The sequence below is a fragment of the Fusarium odoratissimum genome (genome assembly GCF_000260195.1).
Source record: "Fusarium odoratissimum NRRL 54006 unplaced genomic scaffold supercont1.20, whole genome shotgun sequence".
NCBI classification, from domain to species: Eukaryota; Fungi; Ascomycota; class Sordariomycetes; order Hypocreales; family Nectriaceae; genus Fusarium; species Fusarium odoratissimum.
In genome coordinates, this window is record NW_022158705.1 from 593,722 (window position 1) to 609,772 (window position 16,051).

The following is a 16,051-nucleotide window of genomic DNA, read 5'->3' on the forward strand; positions in this document are numbered from 1 at the left end:
CTGCATTACGCTATTTAGCAGGTTAAAATACGAACGACAAGTGAGAGCTCACAGTTGAGGCTGTAGTTGGAAGCTCTGTAAGTGCCGATTGTGTGTAGCTTTTGTTCTCAAAGCAACTCCACCCACCTGCCATCTCTACATATGCGCAGCGAAGGGCAGGAGGACAGCACCATGTGCCTAGCAAGCAATGACGAGTTAGGTAGGTGTTGCTCGTATTAGGGCTTGGATTGGACTGACCACAATTGGAGTCACACTCGGGTATTTTCCGGCCTTGGAGTAGATGGCCGTCCAGACCAGCCGTGGCGAGTCCTGGCATGAGAAGGCCAACACATAGAAGGGGCAAGAGGCCTGCCATGGTGTATAAAAAGTAAGGTCCGGTACTACTAGGTTTTGATCTGCAAGTTACTGACTGTTGATAATGCGAGAAAGAATTGGCTGAATGTCTTGGAGGCGGAAGGGAATCGTGCTTCTTAAGCCTATTGATCGTGACGCCTCTGGCTATCACATGATAATTACACAGACCGCTAGGGCAAACTTTACGACCACGAGCCGCAACTACGAAAGCCATAGCCTACTTTGGCTTTCAGCTTTCATTTCGAGCTCCAATTGAGGGGATCTTTCTTTCAGCTAGGGCATTACCCAAGCCTCTCAGCACGGTCACTGAACCTTAACCATCCTATATATATAAGGACGGTTCCGCTTGGGGTTTAGTCGGCTGCTAAGATGAAGCACTTGGTGCGCCTCGGGCTAGGACCCCCGATACGACTTTTGCCTCGAGCCTCAGTGACTGTCCAGTCGGGCTTGGCTCTGGCATTTGATTGGTACCACCTTGGTGGGATACGGAATATCGACCCCATGCCGCTCGAAGGGTAGTCTAGACCGCTTTTTCAGTATAGCTAAACACTGTAATAAATACGTAAATATAATAGATAAGTAAGCATAACAGCCCACCTTTTACCTTATATTTAGTTTTTTAAAAGCTTATAGAAACCTTAATTTAAGCCTAAAATAATTAAAATTTTAATAAATTATATATAACTTATAAAACAAAACTTTTATTAATTTATTTTATTTAAATCTTATATTATATAGCTAGGCTTTTTTTAAATAAAGTAAAATAATTAAAAACTTAAAAAATTAAATTTTTATAATTAATACCTATACTAAGCTTAATAATATATTTGTTAGACCTTTAACTACTATATTTAAGAATTAAAACTACTATAAGGTAAGGTATTTTTATATAGTATATTATTATATTTATATATCTATATTTTCTCCGTGATTCGGGCTCTCTAGTATTCTGTTACTGACTGCGTCTTGAGCACTGGCATTTCTTGCATTGTCGCTGCCTTAGAGTAGGTGGCACAAATATACCCGTGGGGAATAGGCTGTCTGTTCGAAATCATTGTCGACCGGAATTCAGTCCCTTCAAAAGTGAAGGGACTGTCACCTCCTAAGCGGGAGGGAGGGGGAAGATGCCCGACGATGCGGGCTGTTCGAGTCCTGCAGAATCTCGTGGAATGGTCAGCGGAGGTAGGGAACAGACAACAGGGATGCAACTCACAGGCTCCTCGCAGCTTTGTCCCACGATGCCTGTGCGAGAGGCAAAGGATTGTGCAAAATATAGTATATTGGTCGATTGAAGCATGGCGGTGAAAGACGAAATGGGTCGCCTTTCTTATGGAGAAGGTGGCGGTAGTATATACAAGGTTGGGAATCGACGATGACGATGCTGGCGAAAAGAAAAATCAACTGGAGCTCTGAAATATATGCGAGACGAACTTACTCACCTGGCCCAAGCTTCTTGAGAGCGTATCGCGTCACGCACGCGCACTGAGAATGCGGCCACAGCGTGACGATCTCTCTGAGGCCGGGACATCGAGATGCTGAACTTGATCCCATGTTATGGGGATGTATGATAACATCGCGAGGGAGAAGATGAAGAGTTCAAGAACGAGATGAGCTGCGGAGTAATTTTCAGGCGGAAGAGAAATCCTCAAGCAAATGGCAAAACAGAAAAGGATTTTCCACCTGGCCATGTTACGCAGCCTCGCTAAAGCCTAGACCAGATTGGTGTTACACACACTTGTTGACACTGCCGGGCATCTGCGTCAACCGGCAGTGGACCCCTTTCGGCATTTCCTAACAATCTGTTGATCTGGCTTGCGCCTGAAGCCTGGCTATGATATGCTTGGTCAAGCAAACTATGAATACGAAGGCTTCCATTTTCATCTCATTAGCCTAGCTTACATCATGTTTGTGTGAGCAAGCACCCTTCCTGTGTAGTTACCAACAAGCCTCTACTCCAGAATTGACTCCGCTTAGATCAAATTGTCCTTTGCTCACACGGTTGTACTCAAAGACAAAGACGCAAGTTACCATTCAGTCACACGTTCCGCGCTTTGATCCTTATTTTTATCTTCATGATTGTCCATCAGTCACTTTCCATTTGTCAGAAACACAAACAATGGAACATATTGGCGCGACATCCTAGTGGGGAGCGAGCTTGGTAGACCCTTTTCTGAAGATGATACAGTCCACCTCAAATCATCTGAATCATCTTTTTATCGCTTGATAACTATAAGATATATGTACTTTAGCGCTTCCAGATCTCATTCAAGTATCTTGTTGAGGAGCCGCGGAGAAGAGTGAGGGCGACCTCGCAGTGTCGAGCATGCTCTCGTGTAGGGTATCCGAAAATTGATCTCTGCAGCGATGATCAATGATCGCCGAGTCCCACAGATCGGCCTGCTCCGCTTTCCTCCCAGCCAGTGATTGGCTGATCACAACCACTATACCGAAGATGAATTTACTGGCTTACAGTAGTTAGCCCGGGCCGCAAGCCGGCCATCAGATAACGCACTGAACCCAATTCAGTGCATTTATTACTGCAATTGTGCAGATCCTCAACAGCCATCTCAATTTCAAGGCAGGTTAATGGATCTTCAACACGTCAGTGGAGCGGGGCATTCAGCTAGCCACTCGTACTCAACTTGACCCCAACTTGGTGCGTTATAAAGCACCAAGTTCCCCCAAAAACCTGCATGCCTAACATCCTGATTAATTGCCTGTCAGCCTCTGAACATGGCCAAGATGACTTCCCAACATGAACCCCAAGTGGACAGCTCCATTGTAAAAACAGGAGCGGAGGAGTCACAAAGTCAACTACCTATCTGTAACTGGACTGACAAGGCTGAAGTCAAGCTGAGAAGAAAGTGCGTCGATCTCCCCCCAATATCATGTGCCGATACTAACACGTCTGACCAGAATCGACTTCACCATCTTACCCATGCTCATGCTCGGCCTTTTCGCCCTCCAACTCGACAGAGGAAACGTCGGCTACGCCATGACAACAACCTTCACCGAAGATCTCGGCATAAACAACGATAACGTCAACACCGGAAACCAGCTCATGCTCGCAGCCGTCGTAATATTCGAAATACCCTTCAACATGGTTCTATCCCGAATCGGGCCTGCACTTTGGCTCATTATTCAGATCTTGGCTTGGGGAACGATTGCAACGGCGCAAGCAGCTGTTCACAACAAATCGGGATTCTACACCACGCGATTCCTGCTGGGAATGTGGGAAGCTGGATACCTGGCTGCTGCGCTGACGATTCTTGCGTCTTTTTATACGAGGAAAGAGATGGCTATGCGGGCTACGCTTGTGTATGTTGGGAATTACTGCTCTGCCGGTGTAAGCGGACTTCTCGCAGGCCTGATCTTCAAAATCCCAGAGACGAGCGGTTTGAAAAAATGGCAGTGGCTTTTCATCATCGACGGTCTCTTCACACTGGCCGTTGGCTTCGTTTTCATCTTGATCATGCCTCGTTCGACAACCAATACGCTTCCGCTGGCAGGTATCAAGTGGTTCGACCTGTTCACCGCTGAAGAGAGGGACATCCTGGCCAAGCGCGTTATCCTCGATGATCCGCGCAAGCACGTGAAACTCTCTGGCATCAGCCCCAAGACTGCACTGCGCATTCTCTTGACCAGCTTTCCAATGTGGGGCCATTTCGGTATCAACGCCATCTCCATCACGCCCAAAGGCGGCTTAGTATTCTACACGCCTACAATCATCAAGAACCTCGGTTTCGGAGCATCTACTGCGAGCTTCCTGGCAGCTGTTAGTAACTTTGGCGTGTGCATATTGGCAATTCTCGTATCGTGGGTCAGCGACAAGACATTGTCTCGAGGACCTCTATGCCTACTTTGTGGGGTGTATTCACTTGTCTTTTCGGGTGTTCAATTTGCTGTTGTTGGGAGTTCCGACGTCTGGATGAAGTACGCTATCCTCACACTTCTGGGTTCAGGAGTGGCAGTATCTCAGAGTCTCAACGATGCGTGGTTTAGCATCAATACTGCTGATCCCCAGGTCCGATGTATCGGACTTGCGCTGGCTGTTGCGGGCTCAAACGTGGGAGGACTCGCTGGACAGAATATCTTTGTGAAGAGTGATGCGCCATACTATCGCAATGGGTTTCTGAAGATTTTGTGTCTCTACGCGGCTAGTATTGTACTTGTAACTGGTATGATATTTTACTACTGGAATGACAACAGGAGGATGCAAAAGTCAGGAGAGCTGGAAGATGCCGCAGAAACAGAGGGCTCTGGCGGAGTCAAGAGGACAAGGGTGAGGAATCAGTTGTAGAAGCTATCTTGATATAGATGTTTCTACGCTAAAAAGCTTCAGTATGGCGAACATAAGCTCCCAGCCATAGGTTTCAACTGAAAATACAACACCTAGGTTGCAATTTAGTCGTTATACTACATTGCCTGACCAGTTGCTACAGCATAAGTGCTGGTTGACTCCGTGCGAGCCATGTGAGGAGGACAATACTCATTTCCAAGTCCACATGTGACATCCCATCCTGGATATTGTCTCCGTCAAACCAAACTAGCATGACTGTTGAGCCGGGCTCTTGATAGCGTTACCAGCTGCATTCAGATACTTCCTAAGCACACTAGTCCCGCCACACTTGTACTTAACAGCTTGAACAAAAGTCTGTGTGTTCAACTTCGCACCGTCCCAATTAGTATGCGTGTTATCATTAGGATAGTACGTTTTGGCCTTAGTAGGACCCATCGCCTGGAACAAAGCCACGGAGTACTTTGTATGGTTGATGTATTCGACTCCAGCCGCTTTGGCCACAGTTTCGGCGTAGTCCGCAAAAGGCCACTTCGACTGCAGGATGTTACCAGTCCAGTAGTTGCGGTTAACCATACCGGAAATGATAGGCGTTGCTCCCTTGGCCTTGAGGTCGGCGATCATCTTGCGCAGATACCAGCCAAATGTGTGGACGATTTCTTTACTGCCTGTCGTTGTGGTGACTGTGACAGTTTCTTCGCCAGTGCCTGGGAGGGTAGCGCGGTCAGATGTAGTGGGATCCCCGTCGTCGTTGTGGCCCATCTCAATAACCACGAAATCTCCTGACGCCGTCTTTGACAACAGGTCGCTCCATAGGCCCTCGTTGATAAAAGACCTGGTCGAGCGGCCATTCTTGGCAAGGTTTGAAACCGTCAGGGTCGTGTAGTCTTGGATGTAAAAGCCCCATCTATCATGATGAATGAGTGAGTAAGAAATGTTCTTATGCTTAGATGGAATTACTTACCCCTGTAGGGCGTTTCCAGTGGCATAGTTTGCCGTGGTGCTATCAGAACAGATCAGTAGCTTTGCTGCCTGGATAGGCGCTGCAAGCAATACCGAGCCGAGGATGGTTGAGAAGCGCATACTGTAGAGGATTAAAGGAAGTTGACACGAGAATCAACGATTCGATCATTGCGAACATCATCTTCTTTTTAAGTTTCTTTCTACCAAGCAAGAATGGCGGCTTTACTGCTCTACTTGGGTATAACTAAGCTGCAGAGAGGTGGGAAAATTAGAATCCGGAGCGACCACTTCAAATGCCGAGCTCGGCAACTCGGCATAGATGGTATCCATGCAAAGTCCTAAATTGGCTATGCGGAGGTAACATCAGCTATCCGAATACTTAATTAAGCCTTGTTATGGAAGGTTTACAGTCTTGCTATACGCGGATAAGTCAACTTGAAACGGGCTAAGGCGGGAATGCATGCAAAAAGACCCAAGCGGAAGATACCCCACGATTCTCCGTTCCTTATTATAGAGCGTGTGGGGGAGATCATCTACCCCACGATCCTGCGATGATCGTTAAAGTTTGATCGGAAATTAACAAGGCCACATTGTGCAATGCCATTCTCTTTTATGCCACCAGTGGACTCAAACCAGATATCTAATAAACTCGATGTCGGTCGTCGTGCAGGAGCTGGGGGAATGGAATGAGCTCTACCTGAGCCGGAGTCCAAACTTCTAGAGCATCGGGCTGAAGAGCCAGAAGTTTCAAGGTGGCGGTGATGTGAAGATTGATGAGGTGTTTTTGGCTGCGATGGACGCAGGCAGAATTAGGATCCTTAACCAAGGGTAAGGAGACTGAGATAAGTTCAATATAACTTCGTATACTGTAGACGAGCTAATCTTGGTACCTCGGTTTAAAGCCAGAAGTTCCCTTGCTCCTTGTGGACTGAATAAATTCCCTCTCGGTGGCAAATCTGCTCTGCTCTTTGACTTTTTGTCAAGGATATAGACTTCTTCCAACCCCTCCTCCCACCCAACCCTCTATCACCGTGTTGATCACCTTTTGTAGGTGTGACTCAATGGCGTGCAAGCAGTTCCCCTTGAAGTTCAGCCTCCAGAAGCATAAGGATTTTGCTAAACCTTCAAGACTTTCGAAACCATATAAACTACTGCACCACGAGTGTAAAATGCCCGTAGACGCAACCATTGATACGTTCTTCCTTTTCAAACATCCTCACTTCGGAAATCGATCGACTCTCACAAGATCAGCTATCCACTTCATTCGTAGGTCATTAACAATGGCGTCAACAGGTTCAACCCCAGCGAGTACTGAACCACGAGTCATTGTCGGGTGTGAAGCGAGTCGCTTGGCCAAAGCTTCGTATACTGCCTCTAGAGATCTCAGATGCTAGTCTCCCCGCCCCATATGCAACATATTCTTCAAAACGCACATACCATCGCCAAGAAGCATAAGGTTCTGTCCATCCAAGATATGGACGATCAGATTCAGTTCAAAATGCGAAGTGGAACACCAACCCTCCTAATCGTTGCACCATGGTCTTCCGAAAAGACACCCATCTGGGAGAAAGCCGTGCAAGAGATGATTGTGAGTCTGGCTGAGTTGTCCAAAGCATCCTCGATCAGAGAAGGCGATATTCATGTCGAGATCATCACTATGGAACTTGAAGGGCCAATTTATTTAGGTCCTCTAAGAACGCCTCCCTCCAGGGCACCTGGGATTGGGTCCGTGCTGAAGTCCATGACTGCCCCCAGTCCTTCCAAGCAACTAAAGATTGCTTGACACTTCTTGCTCTCTTCCATTGTGGAGTGATTCCAGATCCCAAAGACAATCCTCTTACAATCCATATCTCAGTGGACTCTGATTCGGACGAGACAGGTTGGCATGAGGTCGTCGCTGATATCAAGAACATGCTTCAAGGCGTGGAGGGATGGGGTCATGTACAGGTACATATTGAGCATAACGAAGGATGGCAAGACCTGTCGGTTCGACTAAGGTTACACATCAATCGAAGCGCACTTTGAAGAGTCGGAAAGAGACTATTGCATGCTTGATATTGGAAGATACAGGCAAATGTCGCGGAAGCATATGCATCTCAAAGCTTTTACGTTATAGTGAGTACATGCTTGAAAATCAAGGTTTAAACGACTGGCTAATCATACATCGCCAGGACTACTCCAGCCTCCTCCTCGTCGAACTCCAACCAGAACCTTGGACCAGCCTCTATGGTAGAAATAACAAGATTGTACTTAACCTGGCACTGTTTCTTCCTATCTATTGCTTGAAATTCTTGGAAGACTTTTGAACAGCGACTTTTCCACTGAACTTAGGTCACTTTCCAGATTACACTTAATCATGGTATCTTTCGTGTGAAGTTAAGCCGGCCGTTGACATGGGAACCGCACTGCGTTACGAGCCCATCGCCGCAGACGCCACTCATATCTCTGCTCATGCGTCGCCATTGGCGCAATAAGCTCACTTGGTTTCGACATGGCGGCATTCGCAGCCCTTGAAGCCGCCGAGATGGTTAAAAGAGTTGTTATCCCCGAGAAGTAGGGAGAACTGAACGCTAAGCTTAAGACTGTTGATATGCATATCTTAGCGTTGTTTCGGATCTGGATATCGCTCCCTTAACCGTGGTCTGATAGTTCTCTCGAGTATAATAGTATGGGATGTGTTGATATGTAAGATACTGAGTTGATGAACCCATCTTACTACTGTGTACATTCATCAGTCTCCCAGTGAAGGCAAAGTGGGACGTCTCTGGCACTTAGCGCTTGACCCAAGTCCAGTACTGGCATATACAATTGGGACGGAAGGGCTTGTTATGGCTCTATACGTGGTCCTGCCATGCTTTTCCTTTGAACTGTCTGTAGGTTCGACCCTACCAGGTATGCGTCGTGGCCTGATGGAAACAACCTGGACCAGACTGTGCCACTCAAGACCCTGCGTAAACCAGACAGATAAACAACGTGAGCTGAAGTCACTGAGCGCTGACGTGGAGACTCGTTAAAATTCTAAATTAATACTGCCTACGAATTAATTCAGGTTCTTAATATAGAGGTTCTGCTTATCGCCAGCCACCAGCTCTATGCTATTATCCTGTTAATATATATTAGCAATTAATTATTAATATAATAATAGCTTTAACTAATAGTATACTTACTATCCGTCTAAATATTATATTCCTCCTTCTAGGACCTCTGGTTAATGCAGACAAGCATAAAAGGAACTAGAAAAATACCAACAGAAAGGGAAGGAAACAGTGCCTCGGTGTCAGAAGACCAACAACAGTCGAGATAAGTATGCAATTCTACGCGTCCATTACGGCACTATCGGCTGGGCGGTCGGACCTCTCCCAGGCCATCACATATATCTCATGCTAATGGAACTGGCAGACCTGAGAACTACGCATAGGAATGGCTATATCGAGATAGCTACGAAACAGCGAGATGGCAAGCGGTCAAGCAGGGTCGGCGCTTAAAGTCAAAGTTGCCGAGACGCGTAAGGAGTGCAGTCAGAAAACGCAATTCTCGGGGACCTATAGGAGGTAGCCAGTGAGAAATCATAAATTCATGATTGGTTGAGTTAAATGATTGTTTATATCGTGGGGACATGCCGTGTGGTCGCAGGCTGACGAAATGAGGTATTTGTTGGTCCAGTTGAAATTTGAAACGGACCACGGCCGACATATCAGAACACACACATGCTGCCACAGCTGAAAACTAATTCGTCTTTGAAACTTTCTTTTTTCCTTTTTCGAACACATGATGTATATCTTCAAATATAAATAATCTCGCAATGTTGCCACATGTTGCATAGCCCATTCGTCGACCAAGTCAGCTTCCCAGCAATTGGTCAGCCTGAGTCATGGAACATGTCCATCTCTGTCACCCAACATAATCAAGCTTGAGTTATTCACCTTGAACATTGGACTTTCGACCTATGTGTTATGTATGGTACGCAAATAAGACGCATTGGCAAGGAGCTTAGCATTTTGATCTACCCTCCTCATAGGCTCAAACGCCTGGACTAAGTCGCCATTCTTTGAGGGTTTAAGGATGCTAAGAGATTTATTGAATGCAGTACAGAGCATCTAAGCACCGGTGAGCATACCTTCGCATGTGATCTATAAAGTCGTAAAAATCAGTCTAACAATCTATTCCTTCCACAGTAACTCGTTTTCGGTAAAGAACTAATTATCTGGTACAATAAACCTCGTTGAAACCTGTGCTCGCTCCAGATAAATCGCCTTACTGGGGTATTCCCTTGAAATCTTCTTCAATCCACCATATAAGCAACAGTCAACAACTTTCACCCCAATGATAGTTCTGCTTCTATTGCATCTCAATTCTTCAACCTTCTTCTCGCAATCTTTGAAAGCGACGTCTTTTTTGATGGTGAAAACCTGAAAGGTGTGCTCGGAGCGTCGCAGGAGGATGCCAAACTCGTTAGCCTTTTCGCAAAGGACCTTGAGCTTTTTCCTGCCGATGTTCTGGGACTTTACGTCATCTGTCTCTGCTGGTTTGAAGAACTGCTCAAGATGTACTGCATATGAGTCTGCCTCATCAGATCTATCAACGAGAAGATCTAGGCATTTGAACGTGACACGAGTCCAATTGGCCATTTCTCCACCAGCGGTGCCTGATAGTAGGATTGTTAGTGACGAAGCGAACCTTTGGCGCTTCAGAGGGAGGCTGTACCTTTAGGGTGACGAGCTGCAACGGCATCCATCATATCACGCTCTGTTGCTACAAGTAATTTCTGAAGATTCTCATATTTCCCACTGATCTTGGAATCACCGACGCTGTTGGGGAAAAACCGTTGTCTAATCAGCGTGGATAGATGCGCGTGAATGGCGTCCTGTCGACATTCCGGGGCAAGGCTCTCGATCTCCTCGAAGAAGGCGGCACTATCGATTGTTGTGGGCTCTAGATATTTCCTTGATTTCGAAAAGAGCCTTTCAGCCACCCATTGAGTCGCTGTGCGAATTTCTGAGAATACCTTTTGTATCTCACTGTCGAGCATGGGTTCCTCGTCACGAGGTACAATGATGCTGCGGAGTTGATCCGCTCGATCTTCTGATGCCTTCAATCGAGACTTCACATTCTCGAGCTCTGCCTGTGTTCTCTGCAGCATTGCTGTTAGGTCTTCAACCTGGGTCTTATGTTCTGGCTCAGCGGACTCCAGCAACAGCTGAGAATCTGAGGGTTCAGGAGATGCTCGACGTGAAGGAAGTGGCTGGACGTCATCTTGTTGGCCAACCAGATATTCCTCAATTGTTCTTCGAATGGTCTGCTCGATATGGTCTGTCAGGGCATGCAAACACTTTTGGTGTCCGGCGTTCATCCTATTGGTGACTGAAACGAGGCCACGATCCCAGTCTGTTCGTAGTTCCGAACGCAGTTGATCGAGAATTTGGGACGTGTCATTAGGGATATGTGCTATTTCCCATTCCACCTCATCGCCTCCAGTGCCGTTGAAATTCTCGACCTTCATTCGGGATTTCCGCCCCCGGATGTTTGTCAAATGAGCTGGGGACCGATAGTTCCTAAACTCTTGTCGGATGGATTCCATGAAAGACATTTTATGATAGCAGATAAAAGGCTTTAGTATGAGAGTATAAATTCTTTCAAAAGACAGCGGTAAGTCGCTGAAGATACCGATATCTGTTAGTGAGACAACGAGTGCTGTACGGGTTGACTTGGATGTATCTAAATAAAAAGCCAGATCGTAATTACTTGCTGAGGCATGCAGAGATACCGTACGGAGCGACCATGGTGTAGATAAAGGTGGTGTCGTAGAATGTATCGGGTGTGGCCGATTCTTGGCCGGTTGTCTGTGTTGAGCGCTTATGCGGGGAACACGACAGGAGAAGGCTGATTCAATGCGGCCATGCAAGGCATACCTCTTGAATAAATGTTGCAAATGGATAAATTAAGCCTGGGGCTATGTTCTGTTGGTCATCATGGAGCATTGCGAGCTATAGGTATTGGTTAAAGAAGGTGATGGTGCTGACCAACGCCAGACAACTCAGCAATATCCAGCCTACACAGCCCTCCACAGAGTTTCATGTTCAACAATCGTCAAACACTTAGTCGCAGCTGGCATTTTTAGACTTCGCCATCAGTATTCTCCTCATACCTTCCCCGCTATCGGTCTGGTTTTATATCAAGACGGGTAGCCCTTTGACCTCTCCTGCGAGATACGTCAAACAGAACAATCTATTGCTTATATTTCCCAAAGTGTATTCTAACATGGCATTCAAATTTACTCGTTCCACTCGGTATTCGGTGGACAACCCCTTCGCTGTCCAAAATCTTACCAGTGGTTCAGCTACTACAACGCCAGACACCAAGGACAGAATCATTATTGCCCTTGACTTCGGGACAACCTATTCAGGCGTTGCTTACTGTTTTTGCAACTCGTCCGAAAAGCCCGATGTCAAACCAGTAGTCGACTGGTTGGGTACGTGGGATTACACCTTACTGTATTAGCCTAGACTGACTTCCTTCAGGACTGGAGGGCCGCACACAGCCCAAAGTGCCCACTGCCATCTTGTATGATCCAGGTGACAGTACAAAGTTCAAGTGGGGAGGGCAAGTCACCTGGCGTGACGGCCATGTTCGAGGTGTCAAGCTTCTACTTGACCCGCAGCAAACAAGACCTTCTTATCTTCCGTTTAGTAACTACAAGAGTGATATCAAAAGACTTCCAAAAGATGTTATTGATGTAGCAGCGGACTTCATGGGTGCTATGTACAACCATGCCCTGGAGAAGATCGCGTCTAGAATGCCAAGAGACTATCTTGATCTTTGCCAGAAAGACTTTGTTTTGAGTGTACCAGCTGTTTGGTCAGACATGGCCAAGGAAAGTACCATGCAGGTATGCAAACCTAGAACTTGATATGATACCCGATCCTGACACATTTCAGGCTGCGAAAAAGGCAGGTATTTTCCCAGTGGCTGTAATCAATGAGCCAGAGGCCGCAGCACTCTACACCTTTATGAGTCAAGAGCGAGCATTGGTTGTAAGTATTAGAAACCACTTATTAATAGGACCCTGGGCTAACCAAGCAAGGAGGGAGATTGTTTTGTCGTTTGCGACGCGGGAGGTGGCACTGTCGACTTGATCTCGTATGAAGTTGTCTCAACACAGCCATCTCTTGACCTCGCAGAAGTGGTTCCTGGCATAGGTAAGTAAATCTGACTTCCCTAAGGTATTAAACAGACCTAACAAGCTCCAGGGAGTATGTCAGGATCCCTGGGTCTTAATCGGCGTTTTGCGGAAGCTGTCCAGAACCTGATTGGCGACGAAGAGTGGTTCCGCCTGAAGAATCACGAAGCTTGGCCACATGCCGACCGTCAGTTCGACCAGAACATCAAGACAGCGTTCAACGGCGATTTGGAGGACGAATACATTGTCAACTTCCCAGGCGCTTATCTTGACGATGATGATGATGAGGGCCTTCGAAGAGATACTTGGTACATGTCTGGGTAAGTCTTTATCAACGCTCAATTGTTGAAAGTCTGACTAAGGTACCATAGTGAGGCGGTGCAAGACATATTCGAGCCCTTAATTGCAGACATAATTCGCTTGGTGAATGAGCAAGTTCAAGGAGCCAAGCTGAAACGACCTGGAAAGCCCGTAAATGTGAGTTTGGCGACATTTTACACTTCTATGCTGACTATTGACTCTAGGGAATCGTTCTTGTCGGTGGTTTTGGTGCAAGCCAATACCTCAAAACTCGGATTGGGAGAGCGAACCCAGATATCCAAGTAGGAACTTGCGAAACCAGAGCGAGTTACAAATGTTGACAGCACTAGGTCATTCAGCCGGACGATGCGTGGGCGGCCATTGTAAAGTGAGTGTTGTCGAGTGATGAAGGAACTGTTCTGACAATCTACTAGAGGCGCAGCCCTTAGCCGCTTGTCTTATGCAAATGTCGTCTCAACCAAGGCTCCTCGTCACTATGGTGTAGTTTTCCGCATTCCCTACGAACCCGCAACCGACAAAGGACGGCCAACGTTTGTTGATGAAATCGATGGCAGGCTTCTGACGGCCAGAGTAAGTGAACTCCAGAATCTATAGTGAAGTGGCTACTGACTGTACATTCAGATGAAATGGTATATTCTCAAAGGAGAAAACCTTAAACGCGATCAAGATATCCGGAGCACCTTCTCCCGGAATATTCCAAAGGCTCACTCCGACAGTGATCTTGTGTTTCGAGAAAAGCTTTCGATGTCAGAGGCGGTACTGGCGCCGCAGCATCCTACAAGCGATGTCAAGACCAGCTGCACTCTGACGAGCGATCTACGCTCAGTTGATAAATCGCTTTTCAAAGGCCGGGTTGGCATTGATGGGAGAGAATGGCTGCAAATTGATTTTGTACTGGTGATTTCGACAAAAGAGGCCGCGATGAAGTTTTGGCTTGAGTATGATGGCAAGGAAGTGGGTTCAGTTTATGCGACTTATTAGTAGTAAAGACGGTGCGAGCAGAGGCATAGCAAGAAGACTAAGAGGTTAAGTTAGGCAGAGGCAGGCTTTGCCTCGTCTGGGATGACAGCTTGCTATCAGCATCAGGTTCTTGTATGTTTATTAGACTATGTAACTTCTGGCGCAAATATTCGTCCTGCCTGCATAGCAAGTCACAGCCCTGCTATTAGTCCAAGCTGCCGTGGTTCGATGATCTTCGGCCGTCAGGTCCAACTACTCCATGATACTGGCTATTTGCTATTCCAGACAGTCGAGTCGTACTCATCCATCCACTCAACGAACTCGCCACCGGCTTTGGCCCAACCGGTAATGCCTTCAAACAGAATCGCGCTCTCCATATGGCTATCTCCTTGCTTGTCGATACGATCCTGGAACCACCCAGCGGCGCGCGTGCCCCGGCCGCGAGAGGATGCTGGAGGGGTTAGTACGTCCGTTTCATTGATGCTTCGATCTGGGAAGGGATGGACCAAGATGTACAGCAATACCAGATGATCTTTTGAACCCCTGCCGATTTGAACATGGTGTATAGGGTTTCTATCATCGGGTAGAGGCTCTGTGCCGGCAGATTGATGGATCCGCGAATGGTACCGCCCTGGATGACAGAATGGATGAGTATGTGCTCTTATTAAATGTCTTGTGAATTTCAGAAACTGCGGAATATAGGTGCTACCTCGCGATCTGCACGGCGGAGATCAATGAGAACGTAATCCTTGCCGGCGATGTTCTTGCTGTCCTTCATCATCTCTAAGACCGCCTGGCGTGTCATGGCAGCGGGGGTCTTGTTGAGCGGAGGAGGGTAGGCGGCGTGCCAAGGCGTGGCGGCATCGGTAGAGGCCATCTTGGACGAGCAGACGCGTTTGACCTTTTGGAAGGCGAAATGGGAGCGAGGACGAATCGTTAGGAATCCGAGATATGTTGTGAGGTTCATCGCATTTTGGAGGGGGGGGGACGGTGTTTCCGAGCATACAGCCCTTTGACTAAGTGCAGAAGGCCACAGGCAATCTCCACGCACTCAGACATGGTCGGGACTGTGTCATACCCAGTGGAAACCAGGTACAACTCGGGGCTAAGATTAGGTAGCGTTCTTGTCTTGGGACTGTGTCAGACCCGAAGCGTGATTGGTCAATTGGCTTTGGAATGGATGACAGATTACAGAGACTCAGGTGTCAGTTTCTGCAACTCCACTAGGCAAATTCAACTAGCAGGGACTGTGTCAGGCCGACGCTGCGATTGGCCCAACGCGGTTTTCCAGCAGCGATTGTTCTTGTGCTTCACGACTTGCATCAACATGGAGAATCGCATGGACGCGGCGAAAATTCACATATAAGATGATGCTCGAATCTACGGCGGCTGCTGGTCCCAGAGCCACACTCAACCACCACGCACAGTCTACCGCCCGCCTTCATCATGACACAGGAGATGAACAACGGGCTGAGCAGCCACGAGCCCAAGCCTTCTAATACACCTCGCGCAGACTCAAGCAATGGGAGCACTAGACAGGCTGGCCAAGAGCCCGAGGCCACAGCTGCGAGCGTGAGCCACGAGCCGCAAGAGAAGCAACAACTGTCCGCCCTCAAGGGACTAGGTATTCTGGATCGCTACCTGGCCATCTGGATATTCCTGGCCATGGCCATTGGTATAGTCTTGGGAAACTTTGTCCCTGAGACGGGTCCAGCCTTGCAGAAGGGCAAGTTTGTCGGTGTTTCGCTGCCTATTGGTATATTTCCTCTCCTCAAAGTCTTCAACTGTTGATCCTTGAAACTGACCCTTGGGCCAGCTGTCGGTTTACTCGTTATGATGTATCCTATCCTCTGCAAAGTGCGATATGAATCGCTCCACGAGCTCTTTTCCCACCGGGATATGTGGAAGCAGATCTGCTTTAGCATCTTCATCAACTGGATCATTGCTCCATTCCTCATGGTAAATTCCTTCCCCCCCCC

General features: G+C 47.4%; 7 protein-coding genes across 7 annotated transcripts in view; 4 read left to right on the forward strand and 3 right to left on the reverse strand.

Moving 5' to 3' along the window:
* Positions 1-3,096: 3,096 nt before the first annotated feature.
* Positions 3,097-4,654, forward strand: FOIG_11121 (uncharacterized protein; the record flags this gene model as incomplete). Its single annotated transcript, XM_031211668.1, has 2 exons — positions 3,097-3,218; positions 3,271-4,654. The coding sequence occupies 2 exons, from the start codon at positions 3,097-3,099 to the stop codon at positions 4,652-4,654; spliced, it is 1,506 nt and encodes a 501-aa protein (XP_031058852.1).
* Positions 4,655-4,900: 246 nt separating this feature from the next.
* Positions 4,901-5,734, reverse strand: FOIG_11122 (uncharacterized protein; the record flags this gene model as incomplete). Its single annotated transcript, XM_031211669.1, has 2 exons — positions 4,901-5,558; positions 5,616-5,734. The coding sequence occupies 2 exons, from the start codon at positions 5,732-5,734 to the stop codon at positions 4,901-4,903; spliced, it is 777 nt and encodes a 258-aa protein (XP_031058853.1).
* Positions 5,735-7,022: 1,288 nt separating this feature from the next.
* Positions 7,023-7,397, forward strand: FOIG_11123 (uncharacterized protein; the record flags this gene model as incomplete). The annotated part of the gene is made up of 1 exon (XM_031211670.1): positions 7,023-7,397. One exon carries the CDS (start codon positions 7,023-7,025, stop codon positions 7,395-7,397), a length of 375 nt encoding a protein of 124 aa, XP_031058854.1.
* A 2,413-nt stretch (positions 7,398-9,810) lies between these two features.
* On the reverse strand, positions 9,811-11,201 carry FOIG_11124 (uncharacterized protein; the record flags this gene model as incomplete). Its single annotated transcript, XM_031211671.1, has 2 exons — positions 9,811-10,259; positions 10,319-11,201. 2 exons carry the CDS (start codon positions 11,199-11,201, stop codon positions 9,811-9,813), a joined length of 1,332 nt encoding a protein of 443 aa, XP_031058855.1.
* A 671-nt stretch (positions 11,202-11,872) lies between these two features.
* Positions 11,873-14,093, forward strand: FOIG_11125 (uncharacterized protein; the record flags this gene model as incomplete). Its single annotated transcript, XM_031211672.1, has 10 exons — positions 11,873-12,083; positions 12,133-12,500; positions 12,550-12,645; positions 12,696-12,814; positions 12,866-13,111; positions 13,163-13,268; positions 13,316-13,393; positions 13,442-13,479; positions 13,526-13,682; positions 13,734-14,093. 10 exons carry the CDS (start codon positions 11,873-11,875, stop codon positions 14,091-14,093), a joined length of 1,779 nt encoding a protein of 592 aa, XP_031058856.1.
* A 248-nt stretch (positions 14,094-14,341) lies between these two features.
* Positions 14,342-14,949, reverse strand: FOIG_11126 (oxidoreductase; the record flags this gene model as incomplete). The annotated part of the gene is made up of 3 exons (XM_031211673.1): positions 14,342-14,523; positions 14,589-14,703; positions 14,782-14,949. The coding sequence occupies 3 exons, from the start codon at positions 14,947-14,949 to the stop codon at positions 14,342-14,344; spliced, it is 465 nt and encodes a 154-aa protein (XP_031058857.1).
* A 569-nt stretch (positions 14,950-15,518) lies between these two features.
* FOIG_11127 (arsenical-resistance protein) overlaps positions 15,519-16,051 on the forward strand; it is a gene marked incomplete at both ends in the record, with an annotated part of 1,484 nt that continues 951 nt past the window's right edge. Inside the window, 2 exons of the mRNA XM_031211674.1 lie at positions 15,519-15,828; positions 15,889-16,031. Of these exons, the coding sequence (XP_031058858.1) occupies positions 15,519-15,828; positions 15,889-16,031 (453 nt within the window). The remainder of the gene's footprint in view (positions 15,829-15,888; positions 16,032-16,051) is intronic.